Genomic DNA, 20739 nt, shown 5'->3' on the forward strand with positions numbered 1-20739 from the left:
AAAATGCTCAAAACACCATCTGGTCCTTCACTGAGACGCCGAAGCTGGTGGAGGTGGCCCGGCGTGCCTGGAGACACGGAGGTTCCTGACTTCCTCTGCTCCTGACCCTAACCAGGGCTCTGAGTTCTCATCTTCAACCTCATCCCCACAGCACCCAGCTTTACAGGTCAAGATACAAGGCTTGGCAGGGAGAGGTTTGCCCCAGTCAACAGCTGGAAGAGAACGTGCAGATCTGAGCCTGGGTCCTTCTGACTTTCCTCCAGGTTCTCTCCAGGAGTATACGAGGAAGCAAAGAAATGCGAGCCTCACCTGTCTATGCAGCCAGAAATAAAGATGGCACTTTTCCCTCAGAATGTCCACCACCGTCACCGAGGCTTGGAGGTGTGGGTTGGGAGCCCATACCTCGGTCAGAAGGCCAAGCAGGCACATGTGGAAGTATTTTACAAACTCTCCAGTGAACACAGGGTCAAATGAACACAAGGTCGAAGGGACTCGGGAGCTGTCCCCGGAAATGAGGCCATAACCTGGTGGGGTGTCGGGGGGTGCTGGGTCTCTGGCCACAGCTGCTGACCTTCTGGTACTGGACCTCAGCAGTGGGAGGAGTGGGTAAGGTCTCTGTGGAGAGGGATCGAAGAGAAGAGAAAAGAGACGTGACAGGACCCAAGGGCTCATGAGGCTAGGGCGAGCCTGTTCGGCAGCCTGCCAACTCTGTGCCTCCCTGTGAAATGCAGGTCAGGACTACAATCCAGGGATGCCAGGTCACATCCTTCTGGACCAGGTCTCTATATGGAGACCAGGCCAGTCCTCTACCGACTGCCTCAGTCTCTCCTCAACATGAAGTTCACAGGGCTACAGTGACAGAGTGTGAGACTGTATGGGGAATCCAGGGTCACAAAGGCCTTCCTGTCACCCACAAGGAAAATAACATGCATGGGAGCCCAGAGACATAAGCTCACATGCATGTATCAATCACACTGACTCTTGGGCACTCATGTGTATACAAGCGAAAGCATGTGTTTACACACAGGTACACACACGCATACACGCAGGTTGATGATATGGCACATTATATGCATATCAGCCAAGATATTTGCATACATGTTCATGGCACAAGCAAACAGACATAGCAGTGTACATGCATGCCAGCAAAAACGTGTGCATACGCATGCATGCATACACAGGCCCACGTGTCCACACAAATGGCATAAGCAAACACAGACACATATAGAACGGCATTATGCATACACACGAGTGTAGAATGCTTGGGTTCCATGTCTGTGTTACATTCATATCCTGTGTTCCCCGTGTATATGGCTTCAATCAGCAGTGAGTGGCATCAGGTATGACACTCGTTAGAAAATAACGGCCAAAATTTCAGTTAAAAAACTGATTTAAAAGCCGGGCAGTGGTGGCAGGCGCACGCCTTTAATCCCAGCACTCGGGAGGCAGAGCCAGGCGGATCTCTGTGAGTTCAAGGCCAGCCTGGTCTACAGAGCGAGATCCAGGACAGGCACTAAAACTACACAGAGAAACCCTGTCTCGAAAAACAAAAAACTGACTTAAAACATGCTCCAATGAAACGAAAATATAGAAATGTTTTCAAAAGGACAACGTGCAGAAACCCTCTCCCTCATCTGTTTTCTGGGTCCTTCGAGGGGAGCTGACCTCAAATCCCACGGAATAATACACACATGTAAACTCAGCCCTACGCCCCTGAGCACCACGCTACTGTCCCTACTGATCACTTAGAAAGCCTAGGGCCCTGGCCACCAGCTCTAGCCACCCCAAAGATGGAGTAGGACTTAGCTAGAGGAGGGGGACCTGGGACCATGGGCTGGCAAGCGTAGGCCCCCTTTTCCCGCACCAGTCCCCAGCAATAAGTGGAAAGTGTCAACTTATTCCCAGCTGTTGTTGCCAAAAAAAGAAAAGAAAAAAAAAAGCCCTTGAGGTTTCAAGGAAAACTCACAACAACTTTAGAAAATGTGAGAACAAGATGGATGTTCCGTTTCTCTGCGCATTCAGCCAAAGCCAGGAGCCTGAGCCCTGGAAGTGGGCTGGGCCAGGGGACCTCCTTCGGGCCTGGCATTGTTCCTCCTCAGGCCAAGCTGCCTTCCTGAAAGGAGACGTCTTTCATTTCTCTTTATTCCCAGGAATAATGGCTCTTGACAAGAACGACTCCCACTAGCAATTAGCAGTGATTAATGTAGAAGTCCGCTGCAGCCTGGAGGAAGCTCTCTCCAGGAGGGGTGGGCAAGGCTGGCATAGCCATGGCCTTGGCACAGGTACTGAGCCCCAGCAGGGGGGTGTGGAGACACCCAGATTCTCTTCAGTGCTCTGGGACTGGGACTGGGACTGAGTGAAGGGCATGGGGGGAGAATGGCAGGCTGGGATCAGAGGCCACCAAGTGTATTTTTAGTTCACCATGTGGCTCCTCCAGTCATAGACACATACACACTGAACATGCAGACAGATCCAAGGTCTGAATTCCTGGAAAGTCTATCCGTCCTTGGGATATGTGAGGCAGGGTCTTTCTGACTACACAATGGTCATTTCACTTCCCAGGAAGAACAGGACTCAAAGACTCATTTGCCCGGGGATTTGGGACCCCAAAGTTGGAGTCAGACACTCTTCTTGACTCTGCTGTATGCCTCAGTTTCCACAACTGGAACAATGGGAGCCCCCATGAGGCCTAGGGCTGGGGAGTCATTTGGCATCGAATCACTACTATTACTCTGGGTCAATCCATTCATTCCCCATCTCCTGGGGCCCACAGCTGCACACACCTGAACTCCAAATGCCTGATAACCCGTACACACATACCCGGCCCCACTAGCTGTGAGAAGGCACCTCATTGCCCCACCCTCCTGAGGTTCTTGCTCCTCTACCAAAGCTCAGAGACAAGGGACACAGGGTTGTCAGCTCCTTCTCTTAATTGAATTTTAGGGCTCATTAGTGCTCTGTAGTTAGGGGGACAGGGAGCCCTCAACACCCCAGCAACAGCCCAACTATTTGGGCTTGAATTGAGCCTCAGCAAACTGCCAGGAACAGCCCTGAAGAGAAGACCCACACAGAGACTAGTGTTTGCCAGTCTGTTTTCCTGATGAGACGCCCAGGGCCTGCCTGCCAAGAGCAGGGATTTGAGGACAATCATCCTGGGGCCTTTCAGCACTCAGCCACCTGTGCCATCCTCCCTCATGGGGCTCAGATCCCCAGCATACCCTAGAAGGCCTCCAAAGCTAAGACTCAGCTGTTCCTCCAGCCTTAGACTTCCCCCCACCATCCCAAGTGTGGCAATGACCTCCACAGAGCCACCTTTGGGTATCAGGACATCACCCCTGAGCCAACTGCCCTTGCCTTCAGGTAACCCCTGCTAGCCTCAGATCCCTCCTCCACCTGAAGTGACAATCCAGACCAGGCTCTGCCCCACCAGCTCACTAGCATGACTCACAAATGCCCTTCAGTTTCCCATCTATCCCACACATCTGGTCTTGCCCTCAACAGCAAGGCATCCTTCCGGTTTCCAGATCTGTAGATTCCCAACCTTGCATTCACCTTCATCGCCCTACTTAGGGAGCCCTCTAGATGGTCCTTTGTCCACTACAGACCGTGTGTGTGTGTGTGTGTGTGTGTGTGTGTGTGTGTGTGTGTGTGTGCACGATCTGTACACAGAGTTGGATGTCTTCAGTTCCCAAGTACTCCCTTAGGGGTGGGACACACTCAGCCTTAGGGACACACATCCTAACCATCAGTTCACGCCATTGCTATGTTGCATCCCCATTATCAAACCCCTAGGGAGTACACATCTTGCTTCTGTCCTCCATCTCTAGATCCTGCTGGCCAGACTCCCGGTACTTTGCCATTCCTTCCTGAGTTTCCTCTCCCATCCCGCCCTCTGCTCATATCCCCATCCACTAGGGCCTGTGGCTGGTTGCAGTGAGATAGAGCCTCCTCTAGGGGGAGCCTGGCTTCTTCCTGGGGAGCAAGGGTTGGAACTGTGGGCTTAGACGGATATCCTGAGATTCTGTTCCATGTGGCTACATCCTGCCTGCTCACACCCTCCCATGCCCAGATTTACAGGCTAGGAAACTGAGGCACAGAGAAAGGAAGTCATTTTAAAAAAATTCCCAAATGAGCCTAGGTTTCTGGTGGGGCAAAATCTGCTGCATGTCGCAGCCTGATTGTCACACAGAGTCCTGGCCCAGAAGGACACATGCTGCTTTAATGAGCCCTATAGCCAGAGTGTCCTTGCTCCATACACCATGCTGCCTGGAAACAACCTCACATCTCAGAGGTTTATTTCCTGTTCTTACTACAGGGCCCTAACTCCATTGAGCCCCAGTACTCAAACTATGAGAAACCTGGGCACAGGCAGCATCAGTCACCAAGACAGACAAGAGTGGGGTTTCCATGTGCTCACTCAGACCATGATTATTTGGCCCACAAGCAGCAAGGTCATGGTGCCTGCATTTCAGTGGTTGTCAGTGGTTGACTACTAACCCCACCTGCTCATAGCCCAGGGGGAGCAACCACACCCAGAAATGCCAGTAGATTTCAATTGGCCATTCAGTGACCTGCAGAGGTGACCACATGGAGCCCACCTGACCATTCACAATAGATCTGCACACCATCAGTCCCGACCTTGGCCTTGAGGTCTTTAAGCAGGCATTAGTGTTTGTCCCCTACCCTGCTCTCCTTGCCAACCTGCCTCCCTGCCTTTGCTGAACACAGGCTTTATCTATGGGGGAGGGACGTAAAGTAGGTCCTCACAGCGACTCAATTACGCCTCCATTGGAAAGTCTAACACAATCAATTCAGGGAGCCGGCCGACATCATAACACAGTAATTAGGAACAACTTCCAACCCAGGGCTTCCTTTGAAGATTGTAATTGCAATTAATTAAACATCCTCACTGCTCCTCAGGATCTGCTCCTGAGGAAACCTGGGGAGGTGGGTCCCACCTTCATTCCTAGCAGCCTGGGAATCAAGGCATGGACCAGTCTCCTTTTAATATAGTGAGGCCTGGAGTCACCTGGAGTAGCTGTAAGGTGGAAAGGGCCCGGCCCTTTGATTCTGCATATGTACCCTGGACTCCTCCCTCACCCCCTTCTCTGCCATCCTCAGAAGGGAAAGGGCCCCCGGGATGCCCTGCCTTGGCTCTGAAAGGTGATATCCCAGATCCTATGACTGCTCTGGGTACTAACTGGGCACCTGCTGTGTGCAGTTCCGCCATGTGTGCACCAGGACAGAGATCCTGCCACAGCGGGGGGGGGGGGGGGGGGTGCTTCATCCAGAAGTGGAGGCCCCATCAAGTGGGTGCATCCCGAGGATGATCCAGATAAACAGCCAGGCTCCCAAGAGGAGGAGGGGCCCTGGGAGACACTGCTGCACTTGGAGCAGAGGACTGGCTAGACCTTAACATATGGGAACATACAGGGAGCATGTGGGTCTTAGCCCAGCACCCTAGCTCCTTGAAATCTGGGGGTAAAGTGTTACCATTCAAGGCCAAACTCTATGACCCTAGAAGAGACACTTTTCCTTAAGATAATGGAAAGCTCGTTTGGTTTTTGAAGTGTTTGTTTGTTTGTTTGTGACAGGGTATCACTGTGCAGCCCTAGCTGGCCTGGAACTCACTATGTAAACCAGGCTAATCTTGTACTCACAGAATTCAGCCAGAACCTCTGTCTTTTAAGCCTTAGAACTTAAGGCGTGTGCCACTATACCTGACCTTGTTTGAGGCCTTGTGATGGTTAGCTTTGCCAGCTTGACACAACCTAGAATCACCTGAGACGAAGGAGGGTCTCAGTGACAGGCTGCCTACACTGGATTGGCCCGTGGCTTGTCTGGCGTGTAGGAGGGTTGTCTGAATTAAGTTCATGGATGTGGGAAGATCCAGCCCACTGTAGGCAGCTCTATTCCCTAGGCGGAGTCTTACACTCCATGTAAGAGTGGAGGACTGGGCTGAGCAGAAGCAAGCAAGCAGTCTTCGTGCTCTTGACCCCCCACAAGGACGGACGGCAACCTAGACTTGTTCACTGAACAAACCCTTTCTCCCCTAAGTTACTTTTTGTCTGAATTGTATGGCAGCAGCAGCAGCGGGAAATGGAACTAGGACATGCCTCCTATATTTACGATCCAGACATCATGAGACTTGGAAGGAGGACAGCTGGAGCTGGCATCGGTGCTGGAGAGGAGGGGCCAAGAGTCCCGGAAGACGAAGCCCAAGGAAAGTCATGCCAGTGGCCGTAGCAAAGACAGCACTGGAGTGTTCCCTCGCGTAATGAGGAGAACAGGGGTAGCTCAGGCCAGGAAAGACTGCCCAGGACTTTCTACCTCCACACCCCCATCTGAGAGCTCCTAGAGGCTGAAGCTACCTTCACAGCCCCCAACGCCTCTCGGCACACACAGGTGTTTGCCCAGGCTTTACACAAACTTCAGAGGCCCCACTCCACAGCTTTTGGGGACAGAATGCTCCCTGGGGGTACAGGGGAAGGTGGGAGTTTTAGCAGGAGCTGGCCACAGAGTCCCACCCTTGAACTTCTTGCCTGTGGCTCAGCTCCCATCACCCTTCCCAACCTTTCCCACTGTGGACTGGCCTCTAGAGAGACAGTGATTAAGTGCTTGGCTTCCTGTCCCCGGGAGCGTGGCTCTGCGGCATACCCAATATTTCCCAGCCTTCCTGCCATAGGGCCTGACTCGGGTGGCACAGACTAGTGTCAACTGGTGTGTGGCACTGCCTGAGACATGGGGACACATTCACCAGCAGTCACATTTGAGTCCCTGCAGCATCTGAACATGTGGCTGTTCTTTCTGAAGCAGCTCATGGAAGCCAGTGGCCTGTAGGTGATGGTGAAGGTAAATGGTATGTCAGTTGAGCTAGCCCGGTGGAGAGGCAATCAGGGCACAACCAGCAAGCTGGGAGACGGGGCTTCTGTGACCACCCGAAGCCCAGGGAGCAAACCTTCCCTGAAGATGGTGTTACTGGCCATTCCAATTACCTGATCACCCTATCCCTTCTGCGGTTGAAGCCAGCCTGGCAGAACTCCTGCGGTGGGGGGAGGGGGGCTTTGACCCTTGCTGCCGTTCCCTGGGATTGCCCAGCCTTTGCCTACTGTCCCCTCTGCCTTCAGTACCCTTCCCTACCCACAGGGCAAGCTCCTCTTCACCCTTTCATTCTTAGCTGAAGTGCCGCCACCCCCTCCAAGAGGCTTTCGCATCCTGCTTGAAATAGTTCGTACCATTATTTCTCACGTCACACTCCTGCACCTCCTTGTGATGTTTAATTTCCTGTTTGATAACTCATTTGGGGAGTCTTGGTGCCCTATATTCTCGGATTGGACCAAGGCTCCATCTCTGAGCTCTTAACCACCTGCCTTTGAAAACTATTTTGAAAATAAATTTCCAGAAAAGCGAGGTCAAAAACATGAAAAGCACAAGCCCCCAATGTTCGTTATTAAACCATAGTCATAAAATGACTCCATCGGTGCTGTGAGAGAGGAGGCCAGCGCTCCATCCCCCACAGGGCAAGATGACCTGGGGGACTTAACGGCCTAGAGGACTCCTCAGTATGAGAGGAAGGCAGTGATTAAGTGTTTGGCTTCCTGTCCCTGGGAGCATGACTCTGAGGCACATTTTCTCAAAAGCCAGAGGGCAACGCCTCCAGTTGCCCACAGTGTAATGTGCTTTACATCTGGCCCCCTTCCCTACCAGTTGGCTTCCTTGATGCCCTGCCTGTGTTCGGAGGAAGACCTCCAAATCTAGATGCTGGTTTTAAGGAGCCTGAACAGCTAATCTGCCATACGAACAGATAAACACACTAGCACCGAGTCAAGATGGATGCTGCCCCATTAGCAATCAAATGCCAGGGAGTGTTACATACAATGACTCCATTGGACAGCTCTGTGGAGTTGAAGAGATGCCCGAGGTCAGACGGAGCCTAGAGCAGAGGCTGTAGTCCAGGCCAGTGCAGTAGAGGAGAGGAAGAGATGCCCTCCTCCACAGCCCCAGGCTGTCTCTGGAACTGTGCCTCCTCCCCATCCCTCCTCCTCCCCTAAAGTGAACATTCCCTCGTCTAAGTTAACTCTTCTGCCAGCACTTGGGAAAAATTTTTTCTCCCCAGCGCTGGGAAATTATAAATAACTCCTGGATTAGAAGAAACAAACAAAAGCACAAGCAAAATCTGAGTCCAGATGCTCTTGTGTGGGAACGGGCCTCCAGTCCACCAGCCCCCCTTACACCGGGAACCCAAAGCCTCCCAAGCAAGAGCGAGCCTGGTCATCTCACTCAAGGCCACTCAGCCATTACTGCTTGATGCCCCACGACTTAGAGAAGCCACCAGGGCTAGGCAGTCCTTCCCTGCAGCCCACTTATTATTCACACAGACTCCTGCCTGGAGTTTATAACCTAGAAAGGGACAAGTTGACAGCCCTGGTCATATGTGCCCCATTCCAGGAAATCCTCTCAGATTTTCAAAGGAGATAGAGGGGATAGAGAGGAAGGCAGATTGGAGGCTGTCAGAACTCCTTCTTGACACTGCCTCTCACATACTCTCCACGTCCTGAGCATCTCTAGCAGCTGTCATGGAAACCAGCGACGCTGTGGCTCTTGGAGTGAGGCAAAGGACAGCCAGCATCCAGCTACTCCTTGGAGGCCAGGCTGGCCTCGCCTTCCTATCTGCCAGGTGAGGTCATAACTACCCATCCTGGTGCTGCATGGGAGTGCCAACACAGGGGTGGAGGGCCTGATCTTCCACCTTCCCCGGCTCTTCTCCCTTTCGCAGCCTGCCTGGGTCACCTTTTCCATCTGGCTCGCAGACTCACTAGATGGTTGAGTTCGTGCAGGCATCTTGTCCCGCACGCCCCTTCCCCGGCTTCCTTGGTGCAAGGTGCAGGGCAAGGCGACACCAGAGGCAGAGGCTTTATTCGCTGTCGCGGCCGAGGGCGCGCCAAGCAGGACAGCCAGCCTCGGGTGGGAAGGCGCCAGCAGGCGCCAGCAGCACCAAGCCAGGGGGGCGGCCCGCACCGGCGTAGCTCAGCGCCAGGCGCTCCAGACGTCGCTTGCGCTCGGCCGCCTGCGCCGTGGCGTGCAGGGGTCGCAGCAGCGCGGGGGGCGGCGCACCGGGGCCGCGCAGCAGAAAGTCGAAGCCCGCGCGGTCCCGCGGGTCGTAGAAGAGCGGCCCGGTGGCCGGATCGGGCCCCGGCGGCCAGGCGAACGGGAAGGGCAGGGTGAAGTCCTCCGTGAGCACGCGGATGGCGAAGTCGTCCTCCTTGCCCAGCGCGCGGTAGGCGCGCCCGATGCCGCGGAAATGCGCCTCCCAGAGCTGCGCGTCGCCGCCGTAGATGTCGGGGAAGCGCGGTGCGGGGGGCGCAGCGGGACCTGCAGCGGGCGCGACAGTCAGCGAGGGGGCCCCACGCTCGTCTCCGCGCGGGGAGGCTAGGGGCGCCAAGCGCCGGGACACGGAAGGAGAGGCCACCCGGACAGAAGAACCAGGTGAGGGCCACTCGGGAGTGAGAGCTGGGGTCCCCTCAACACCGAGGACAGCGCCTGCGAGGCTGAGCCGAGGCTCTGAAGCCTAGATGGGACCAAGGTGGCCTGCCTCTATCCCTGACCCTTTTCCTACCTCCTTGGTCACCTCTCCCTCCAAAGGGGAAGTTGTCCGCTTTGCTGAGGGACAGCATCAACAGGCTGTGGAGGCCAGCAAGGTCCTGAGAGTATGAAAAAAGTCAGAGCCCTGGGCAGAAAGTTCGAGATGGGAAGGGGGGCAGAAAGTTCGAGATGGGAAGGGGGCTAATTTGACCAGAAAGCTCAAGATGGTAGGATTCACCCAGCAGGTGGTGGGCAGGCAGCAGTTGGAGCAGAAGGTGACTGAATCACTCAGTAGAAACCACCCTGGCTGCTGTGGATTCAGTAGACTATGGATGGGCCTGGCCTGGGGTCTTCAGCTTGGTTCCCATGAGGAGGAAGTAAGGGTAAATAAAGATAGTGGAGAACTCAGTCGGAGAGATGCAGTGCAGTGCAGGAGCCTGGCATGGCAACAGATGCTGGGGCCCCAAGATGGGGACCAGTCCTAGGAGTTGGACGACTCGGGCTTTCAGGTAAGTGGGTTCCCACAATGCAATGGGGGTCAACATTTCATCTTTGCTACACGCAAAGGTCTAAGAACAGGAAAGTCATTCAGGAGGACTACAGTAAACCCCCTAAGTGCCATACCCAAGTTGCCCAGGAACCTCTTGGTTATAATTCTTACATAGTACACTTACTGAGCACCTGCTGTGTGCAGTCAGGCTCTGGACTAGACACTATCTGCAGCCATAAGCCAGACAACTAAACCTGTTCTTCCACCGTCAGATCAGCAAATGCCTTCTTGAGTTGGAACCTTGGGCAGCACGAGGGGTGTTATGCCAGGAGGAGAGAGAAAGTGGACATGACCTTCCTAGCCTGCAGATGGCTGCACCCTCGGTCTACAGCTCAGAGGGCTAATGAGGTCCCTGCAGCCTGTCCTGTCTCCCTGGCCATCTTCTGAAGTCCCTGTCTTACTGCTCAGTACCAGGGTGGGCTGCAGCCACAGAAGGGGCCGTGGGAATTCCTCTGAGGTGTTGGTGGAGAAATGCTTTGGAGAAGAGAGAGGCCGCAGGTGGACCCTGGGAGAGGAGACAGTGACCCCATCACAGTCCTGGGCACGGATAGGATGATTTTTATCAGACGGGTGTTGTAGCCTCTAGAGGTGGGGGTAGGGAGGGCAGTAGCAGAGCAGTAAGGCAGCAGCCTCTGGTCTAGGTGAAGGCATCTGGAGCCAGGACAGCAGTGAGAAAAGCCCTGCTTCTGACGGTGTCTTGAAGCTAGTTTGTGTGGAGATGTGGGAATGGGAGCTCTGTGGAAAAGGGAAACTCCAAGGCCAGCAAAAGAGAAGCTACTGAGGCCAGGGAATGGAGACTTTGATTGGGGACAGGTTGAGACTTTCAGATGGGCCAGTGCGGAGCATAGTCTCTGTCTGGAGACAGACTTGGGGATGTAGCATTTAGAGCCAAAAGATAAAATCACCAAGGGAGGGAGAGAGAAAAGAGGGGAGAGGAGGGGAGGAAAGGAGAGGGAAAAGGGGAGGAGACGGAAGGGGGGGAGGGGAGGGGAGGGGAGAGGTGATCCAGAACCAAGCCTGGGGCTATCTGTCCTTGACAGGTCAGGGAGAGGAGAAGCCAGTGAGGGGACCAAGAAGGAGACAGTGATGTAAGAACAGTGTGGGAGATTCTGGAAGCCAGAGAGGGGCTGAGTCACGTGCTGCCCGTGGGTCACAATCAAATGAGGCCTGAGAGCTGGCCTCAGATTTAGCAGCACGGAGGTCATGGGTGACCTTGACCTGAGTTGCTTCAGGGAAGTACAGAAATTAAGCTTGATTAGAGTGGGTTCAAGAGCAAACAGGAGAGAAAGATTTGGAGGCAACAAGGATCCGTAACCTTCCAGCCGAGTTTTGTTATAAATGAGGAGCAGAGACATGGGGCCGTCACTACCAGGGAAGTGAGGTTGGGAGAGAGAACACAGAGACACCCACCTCTGCGGTAACAGCTGAGGAAAACCAGAGGTGGGGGGAGGCTTGGCCACCCACCTCTGAGGAAAGCCTGAGGTGCCAGGGCAGCATGGGGTGGGGTTGAGCAAGAGAGAAGGGCGGGCAGCTGGCCTTGGCTGGGAGTGGACAAGGTGAGCAGAGCCAGGTATCAGTGCCTGAGTCCTCCTGCGCTGGCTTCCGTGTCATGAGGAAAGAGGTTCACAGTCAGCAGCTGTACTGAGGAGGGCCACAGGGAAAAAAGACACCTGGCCGTTGCTTAGGACAGAGGCCAGGCAACCCAGGAAGTAGCCAGGGGCCTGGCCTGCTGGAGGCACCCTGCGGGCAGCTAGTAAGAGGGTGAAGACCTGCTTCTGCCAGCTCCATGGACACAGGCAAGGGTGAGATAGCATTGGGGAGGGGGTTTTCCAAGAAGGACAGGAGAAAGAGACGGCTGGGGGGGTGGGGGGGGAGGGAGACCAGGCTGGGAGTGCAGGGAGGAGGTTTAAATACAGAGAGTGGGGTTCCTCCAAGTGGAGCAGGAGCTTCCTCAAGAGAGCAGAATGGAGAAGAATCCCAAGATGGGTGGACATAGAGGAGCCGTAGTCTGCATGCTGACCAGGCCTTGACTAGACGGAGGAAACAGGCTGCTAGGAGCAGATGGATCCAGAGGCGGGATAACAGGATAAGAGTCAGCAAACAGAGAGGGTGGTTGGTGTCCCCACCGGGATGGAGGGCTGAGGTCCTGGGCTCCTAGAGGGTTTTAAGGAGGTATGGCGGGAACAAAGAAGGCCCTGTGTCTTCTCCAGGAGGGCTCTTAGGGCAAAGGCAGGCTGGGGAGCTGGAAGGAACTCTGAGGAAGAGACTGGGTGAGCCCCACCCCCACTTTCTGGAAGACAGCTGGACCACCGTTCCCTGTTCCCACATTCTCAGAACCCCCCCCCCCCACACACACACACACACCTCACCACTCATCCTTCCCGCATGTCTCACCTGGAGTGGTAATAGCGGGTGGGGGCAGACCAGTGGGGCTGAGGTCCCCAGAGCAAGGGGAAGCCATGTCAGAAGCTGGGGTCCCCCTTTTGTTTACTTGGCTCCCCAGGAGACTGGGAGGAGCCTTCTGGAAGATAGAACCTTGCATTTAAAGGGGCCCCATCTGGAAGGGGGCTGGGGCCCAAGGGCGGGGTTCATGGGAGTAAGAAAGTGCCTGCACATCCTGTCTTGTTTCAGCTCAATCTGGTGTTCACATCCCAGCCTGAGCCCACAAGGCTGCTGAGAACTGGATTCTCTTCAGTCAGACTCAGCTACCATGGGCACCCTGGGAGTGTCCCCAGAGCCCAGAAGCCTAATCATCCGCTCCCATCTTCAGCAACTCTAGATTTGAGCCAGACTAAGTGTCTGGTCTCAAAAAGCCTCTGTGGACCTGTGTCGTCCCCCCACCCCACCCCACCCCCAGTGGACACAGCACCAGTAGAAGGATCAAGGATGTGGAGCTGCAAAGGCAAGAAACTAGCAGGAACTGCTGTGGGCAGCAGGGCTCCCTGGCATCAGAAACACTGCGCACTGTGGTCTAGCCTCTCTGTGGGACCACCCTAACATTCATGGTCCAGGCTAGCCACAATTCCTGAAAGAGGCTGGGATGTGCCACTTCCCTCCACCTGTGCCTGCAGGCTGTAAGGAGGCCCAGAAGCCAAGACGACTTCAGAAAAAGTGAAGGCCCATGCTTATAGCTGGGTCTGGGGCCTGGGGAAGAGAAGACCCAATCTCCAGCCATCATGTGAACAAGCTCACTGCCGGGGCCTGTTTGGTACCTGGCCACACTGATTGGTACAGCAGCATGGCAGTGGGAGAATGGGGCCACCTTCATGGAAGAGTCACCTATCCATCATCCCCCCAACACACACACACACACACACACACACACACACACACACACACACAAACGTGCATCTTCACATCTCCTGCAGGACTTTGCCAACCTCTGCAGGGCGAGCACACTCTTGTCCTTCAGTACCACTCTCTGTCCCCTTCCAAGAAGCCCTCCTGGTCTGCTCTGTACCCCCAAGCACACAGAGCCTTCATGGGAAGTCACCTATCCAAACTGGTCCCTCTCTTGACTTCTGTGGCTTCATAAGGAGTCCTGATAAAGGAGTGTGTCTTGCCACAGGCAGCTCACACTCAGACCATCCCCTTCCCTCTGCTCAGTCATGGTGGGGTGGCTGAAGTTCAGGTCCCCAAACAGCCACAGCCCACCTCCCCACACCCTCAGATTTGCCACCACAGAGGCTGGGCTCAGAGTGAGACCCTCACTCACCCTGTCATTTCCCGAGCCTCTATTTTCCTCTCTGTAAAATGTGCCTAGAGCCGGGCGGTGGTGGTGCACGCCTTTAATCCCAGCACTCGGGAGGCAGAGCCAGGAGGATCTCTGTGAGTTCGAGGCCAGCCTGGGCTACCAAGTGAGTCCCAGGAAAGGCACAAAGCTACACAGAGAAACCCTGTCTCAAAAAACCAAAAAAAAAAAAAAATGTGCCTAGAAACAGTCTACCTACGGTTAACCAAGAAGATAGGCAGACTTTCGAGACAGGGGTGGAATTCAACTCTCACGACTTCCTGGCCACCCATGATACTCTACCTCAACAGAGCTTCGGTTCTGGGTCCCATGCATGTGATCCCCACACATAAGCTGACACCCTCAATTCCACACCAGTGAGCCTCTCTGTCCGTCTTCCGAAGCCACGGGCCAGCAGCCTCCATCCTTCTCCAGCCCTGGCATCCACAGCCTGCTCCCCACTGCGGGAAGTCTACCGACTTCAGATATGTTGTAGGAGTGAGAACAGCCATGTTGTCTGTGGTGGCAGCTCTTCTCACTGAGGGTCCTCGAGGGGGTGGGCAGCCACACGTCTGAGGCGTCGCTTTCCTCCTTGTTAAAAGCTGGATGGTATTCCTCTGGGTGCCTAGTCATGTGCCCCCCATCCATCCAGTCACAGACAGACACAGGTCGCTCCCACACCCTGGCCTTGCGGCTGCCTCGGCAAACAAGGAGTGATACCTCCTGAGATCCTAATCTTGATGCTTTTGGATGTGTGCCCAGAAGGGCGATTACTAAATCATATGGCAATGCTATTTTTAATTTTCTGAGGAACCTCCATACTGTTTTCTCTACTGGCGGCGCCATATCACACTTCACCCACAGGGCAGGAGCATTCCGCTCCCCTGCACTCCCCTCCTCCAGTCTTGCTTTCTGACAGTCTGTCCCGATAGGTGAGAACTGACAGCTCACGGTGGCGCTGAAGGCCCTGCCTGGGTTTCCGGTGATGGAGGCACCTGTTTGTGTACCTGCTGGAGAATGTCACCCTGTCCCACCCTGCCCTTTTGTTGGGGGTTGATCTGTCTGCGGATGAGTTGAGTATTTTCTTTTTCTGTTTGGCTGTATCTCTCTACCAGAGAGGCAGTTGCCAGCACCTTCCCCTGGCTGAGGAGAGCTGCCTTTTTGGTTTGGTTGGTTGGTTGGTTGGTTGGTTGGTTGGTTGGTTTCGAGACAAGGTTTCTCTGTGTAGTTTTGGTGCCTATCCTGGAGCTCACTCTGTAGATCAGGCTGGCCTCGAACTCACAGAGCTCCGCCTGGCTCTGCCTCCCGAGTGCTGGGATTAAAGGCGTGCGCCACCGCCGCCCGGTGCCTTTTTGTTTTGCTGTTTCCTGTGCTTCCCTGGGTTTTCTGCTTGGACACTACCTCCCCATCCATCTCCACTCTTTTCACCTGGGCTTCTGGTGTCACATCCAGGGAGACCAATGTCAAGCCACCTGCACCCCGCCCCCGCCCCAGGTTTTCGTCTACATGTCTTCCCAGCCTGAGGCTGATGTCTCCAGAGGGTGTGAGGAGTCACACTGTATTGCTGAAAAGAGAGGTACAGGTGTGTGCCTGTGCCCTCCATCAACATCAACAACACAGCTACCCCCTCCATCTCCCACTATGCCCAACACACTTCGAGGAGCTGCAGCCCTAGAACTCAGAGATGCCAGGACTGGGGCATCCAGGAAGAGATAAAGTATACTGTGTTTCCTTAGGAAGGGGGCAAATTCCAGTGCCCCCCTCCATGTTGCAAGAGGAAAAAACCTGCACTGTTGGAACACTGAGGGATGAGGAACGGTAGAGGAGGGGCCTGGGAGCAGCCAGGGGCTGCCCTATGTGGATCAGGTCCCTCTGCTGGGGGAGCCAGTATGGAAGGGTTTGGTAGTGGGGTCCAAGACAAAACCAGCCCAAGTCCACCCTGAGGCAGTAAGATGCTGGACTCCCAGTCCATAACGCCCCCACTGCTGTTGGGTTGGAGGAGGGTGCTATAGGGAAGCAGCTCACTCCAGGGGCTCCAGGGCTGCCAGCAGACTCCGTGGAGTCCCAGCCTTCTCATCCCCTCCTCACACTCCCCCTACCACAGCCCTCTGACCACAGTCCTGTCTGTGACCACAGCGCGCCACCTACTGGCTACTTGTGGAAGCTGGGAAGCCCAGCAGGTGAGACACTGAGGCAGGATGAGGAGGCTAATAACCAGGAAAGAGGGTACCAGATGGCCGTGGGGCCTCATCCCCACAATGGACGTATTTAGTGTCCTGAATTTGCATCTGGCTTCTGCCACTGACAGCTGTGTGGCCTTAACCAATCTATGGCCCTTTCTGAATTTCATACCAGACCAGGACAGTGGGCACATCTGACCTTTGGGTAACAAGAGGAAGAAACAGCTCCCACTAGACAGCGAGCCTGTGTCTGGCAGAAGCTGGTAGTGCTCACAGGCAGACCAACACAAGCATGGCACAACCAGGAGTCTGGCTGAATTCAGGTTCTCGTGCACACCACGGATGCTTGTGACTTAACGCAAAGTCGCCAGTACATAGTTTCCCACCTACACGAGTGGAGTGTGCAGTAATGATCCTAGAAGCACAGAGGACAATGACATGGCCACAAGACCAGGACAGGATCGTGTGGGGGCTTGAGATAATCTGTTCTTCTGCGGCTTTATTTAGCAACCAACACACAAAATTCCTAAAAATTCAGGAATCCCCCACAAAGTCTGTTTGGCTAGCTCTCGCACACCCGTGGTCAAGGGTCCCACACAAAATCTTTATCAGGGCCCTTAGAGCCACCACATGCTTGTAGAAGCCACAGAGGCAGCTGTGCTGTGGCTGCCCTTGTGAATGGGTAGGTGTGAGCCTCCTTACCATGTGAAGGGGTTTCGGGACCTCCAGCAAACATTGGGTCCCAACTCTGCTGCTGAGACAGAACACATGGCCTGGGGGCTCATGACCATCAGAAAGTCTGCACCAAGCACCACCCCCCTTTGCATCTCATACTTTAGGGGGGTCAGGGTGAGTCCCAGGAACCCCCAACGCTGAGCACTGTCACACTCAGCACCATCAGCCATCTCTGGCAGACTGTCGTTGGACTGAGGTGGTGGCTACAGTTTGGCACCAGAACCAAGATGCCCCTAGCCTGCCCAGGCACTGTGCTGAAGTACTCTGTCCTCTCGCTGAGCCTCAAAGCATCCCAGGAGCTGGGTAGATGTGCTCCCATTTCACAGGTGGAGAGACTGAAGCATGGAGAAGTTGGGCCTCGGGGTCACTGAGCCTCAGGGTCAGTAAAAGGTAGGCTGAGGCAGTTTGCCCCGCCCTTTACTTGGAACGTCAGGCTGGCCTCACTCCAAGAGCCGTGAGGGGCAGTGGTTGGTGGGGAGCAGAGTCTGTGCAGTAGAACCCAGATGGGAGAGTACAGTACCTCTTGTGCTCAGCTGGAGCCTTCAAGAGCAGTCACAGCCCCAGCCTAGGCCCTGCTATTGCCACAGGGTCCTGGACTCATATAACAGATGGTCCACTCCTCCACAAGTCACAGAGAATGTCTGAGGTCTGAGGACCAAGAGACGGACATGAGGCCTCACTGGGGACACACATCCTCAATGTGTATGTTGACCCAAGCACACATCCCCAACCTGCCATCCTCAGACGGTGCTGGCTCCACATCACTGTCTCTGGAAGGATGCTGTAGACACTGGAGCCATTGTGACCTCAGGGTGAGGTCAGGGCACCAGAGAAGGGACAGTGCCCGGGACAGAGCTAGCCTGTCGGTGAGGATAGGGCTGGCCATTGGGACCTGTGGGTCTCCTGCTCTGAGTTTCAATATGGATGAGCAGCAGTCTAACAGGTCACACAGCCGCAGCTCAACTGACGGGACCTCCTCAGCCATGTCCCACAACCCCAGGTCAGTTCAGCCCCGGAGGACGTGGGGGAGCCAGGGCCACCCAGCCTTCAGGCACCTGGCTTTTTCACCTTCCAGGGGAGCCACACGCCACCCCAGAGGGTGCATCCTGGGCGGGCGGTGCCAGCACAGCGTCTAGAGGTCTCACCTCCAAGAGCAGCCCAGGAGGGACTTGGGGTGGGTCCCATGACGCTGCTGCCCTCAGTGTGATCCGGACCACAAGCTCTACCCTGACCGCGGGAGGAGAGGGCAGCAACTGTTCATAAGGACCAGCGATGAATATGGACAAGGGTCCCAGCACAGTGTAAGCCAGTGAATGGACAGCTGGACGGACAGGGACAGGCTGCTGCCTACTTCTGGGTCAGCTTCCTCAGGGCAGAGCGGGAGGAACACAGCAGCTTGTGTTCTTACAGACTTGACTATGAGGAAGGAGAGACTACTGTTCACTCATTACATGCAACACATACATGTACACACACATATGCACAATACTCTTACACATGTACACACAAATATGTATGCTCATGTATGTCTATATATACACACACATACACAGGCATACATATATATATACACATACACACAAACATGTATGCTCATGTATATATATACATACATGTACACAAGCATATATATATACACACACATATATACACATATACACATACATACACACACAGGTATACACATGTATGCACATGTATATATACACATATGCACACAGCTATACACAGGTACACATAAGTATATACACACACATATCTGCGCACACACGTATGTACACACAGGTACATGTGCACACAGATGAGGCACCTACAGGGTGGCCTTGCCCACAGGCCACAGCCTTGGCCTAGCCTTCCAGGGCTGCTTTTTGAGTTGACTCCTTCCTCTGCACCAGGGACTGGACATCTCCCACCAGACCGGTCTCCCACAGTTTCGGAGCAGAAATTCACAGTGTGATGGCTTCTGGTGAGAGCCGGTTCCTGGCTCATTGAGAGCCACCTTCCAGCTCCGTGCTCACAGTGGGGGTGGGGGTGGGGGAAAGAACCTCCTGTGGAGTCCCTAACCCTATGCTTGGGCCCCATCCTTGGGACCCAGCTTAACCCCGATCATTCGGATGGTCCAACCTCCAAGGATGCATGGTACAGTAAGGCTTCCTTCCACCTGAGCCCTGGAGCAGGGCCAGAAGTCAGTCCATAGCAGGGCTGCAGCATGCTCCACAGCCAGGGCCTCCCCTCTCCTCTGTCCAACCTTATAATAGTTCCTCCCCCAGCTTGATCTCAGGACCAGGGAGGCAGTCTCTCCCAAGAGTACCCTGCTGGGTCCATAGGGAAAAACGGAAGGCGCACGAGCCCCGAGGTGTTCACTGGGTGCCCTCAGGCACGCGCGTTACCTGAGCGAAGATTCCGAAGGCGGTTACAGGGTTCTCTAGGCAAAGATCCAGAGGGGCTGGGTTGCCCTGGAGATGAGAATTGGTAGAGTCCTGTCGGTTAGGCTACAAAAGCTGAAAAGTGGGGGAAGAAATCGGGGAGACAAGATGGAGAGGAAGGGTCAGGGCTGAAGTTTCAGACAAACTCATCAAGATGATAAGTGAGACTTGAAAGAAGTGAGCAGCTGGGAGCTGGAGAGATGGCTGAGCCGTTAAAGAGTGTCCACTGCCCTGCAAAGGACCCGAGTCTGGTTCCCAAGCACCCATATCAGCGGACTCATATCCTGTAACTCCAGCTCCAGGCCGTCTGATACCTTCTTCTGGCCTCTGCAGGCACATGTACGCATACATACATATTAATTAAATTAAAAAGAAAAGAAGTCATGAACTAGGATAGCAATGATGGGGTGGGGAGGGTGATCTCCAGATAGAAGGGAGCAGACAGTGCCAGTGTCCTGAGCTTGCAGCTTGCCTGGTGGTTTAGAGAGAGCCTGAGCTCACTGGACTGGGGTGGAGTGGACAGGAGGCAGGAGGAAATGAGACCCGTCAGGGTGGGCTCCTTTCTACTGTCTGGGTTTCATTTGTCCATTTATTTTTGTTTTATTTCCCCCCTTTTCCTGTGTAATCTTACTTACACATGATGGAATTCACTGGTTTGAGTGTGTCCTAGACCACAAAGGAGACAAAAAGCAACTCTGTCCCCAAATACACCCCATACAGCCTGGCAATGAGTGAGTCCAGCCACACTCAGCCCAGGAGCCACCGACCAACGTTACCTTTTCCATTACATCAGAAAAAAAATAACATCAAGTGTAGCCTTGGGGGCCTGCCTTCCTCTACGTCATACTGTGTTTCTGATGTCCGTGCCATTATCGATCTGTTTCCCCTGGATTTCTGGGGTGTGCTACAGTTTGTTTAGAAAGCTCATCTGTATGCTTTGAATTTTTAGCTGTGCTAAGTCAGAGCACTATTAAACATTTGTGCTGGGATTAGTATATGACTATAACTCACTCGAGTGAACGCACAGGGCTGGGGGTGGGGGCTGAGTCACATGCCCACTGCGTGTTCGACTTACCCAACTTTTTTTCCCTCAAGTGTGGGGGTGTAACAGCTCCACCCCAGCTCTGAGACTTCCCACTTCCGCTCTCCCACGGCTTTTGCTGTATTAAGTTTTCCTGATTTTATTATTTTAGGCATGCAACGCACAATGCTCCCCTGCTGTGGCTTTGGTTTTTTTTTCTGTCCTTCAGGAAGGACAGTATAGCCCTGTTCATCCGCAGCTCTGCCATCTGTTTCTCTCCACAGGTGGCTGTCCCATCAACTCTTTTGCCTGTGTTCTGTTCAGTTGTCTGTGTTTGGGTTCGGCTCAGTGTTCTTGGTCTATTTAGGGATTCATCCCTCTGTTACCTGTGTGATCTGCAAGGATTGCTTCCCGGCCTGCCGCTCACCTTTCCTTCTGGATACCCTTCGAAAGTTCTGTTTCTACTAAATCAAGTGTATATATTTGTGGGTAATACTTTTGTTGGCGCATCTGAG

The 20739-nt window shown here is 54.1% G+C and overlaps 2 protein-coding genes across 2 annotated transcripts in view; one reads left to right on the forward strand and one right to left on the reverse strand.

The window, feature by feature from the left end:
• Positions 1–8630: 8630 nt before the first annotated feature.
• On the reverse strand, positions 8631–12637 carry C20H8orf90 (chromosome 20 C8orf90 homolog). Its single transcript, XM_059247873.1, has 2 exons — positions 12527–12637; positions 8631–9372 (listed from the first exon to the last, which is right to left on the reverse strand). The coding sequence occupies exons 1-2, from the start codon at positions 12591–12593 to the stop codon at positions 8915–8917; spliced, it is 525 nt and encodes a 174-aa protein (XP_059103856.1). The 5' UTR covers positions 12594–12637; the 3' UTR covers positions 8631–8914.
• Positions 12638–17601: 4964 nt separating this feature from the next.
• The window catches only part of LOC131896390 (maestro heat-like repeat family member 5), an 85838-nt gene continuing 82700 nt past the window's right edge, over positions 17602–20739 (forward strand). Inside the window, exon 1 of the mRNA XM_059247010.1 lies at positions 17602–17777. Coding sequence (XP_059102993.1) covers positions 17698–17777 — 80 coding nt within the window. The 5' untranslated portion in view covers positions 17602–17697. The remainder of the gene's footprint in view (positions 17778–20739) is intronic.

The sequence above is a fragment of the Peromyscus eremicus genome, chromosome 20, assembly GCF_949786415.1.
Source record: "Peromyscus eremicus chromosome 20, PerEre_H2_v1, whole genome shotgun sequence".
NCBI classification, from domain to species: domain Eukaryota; kingdom Metazoa; phylum Chordata; class Mammalia; order Rodentia; family Cricetidae; genus Peromyscus; species Peromyscus eremicus.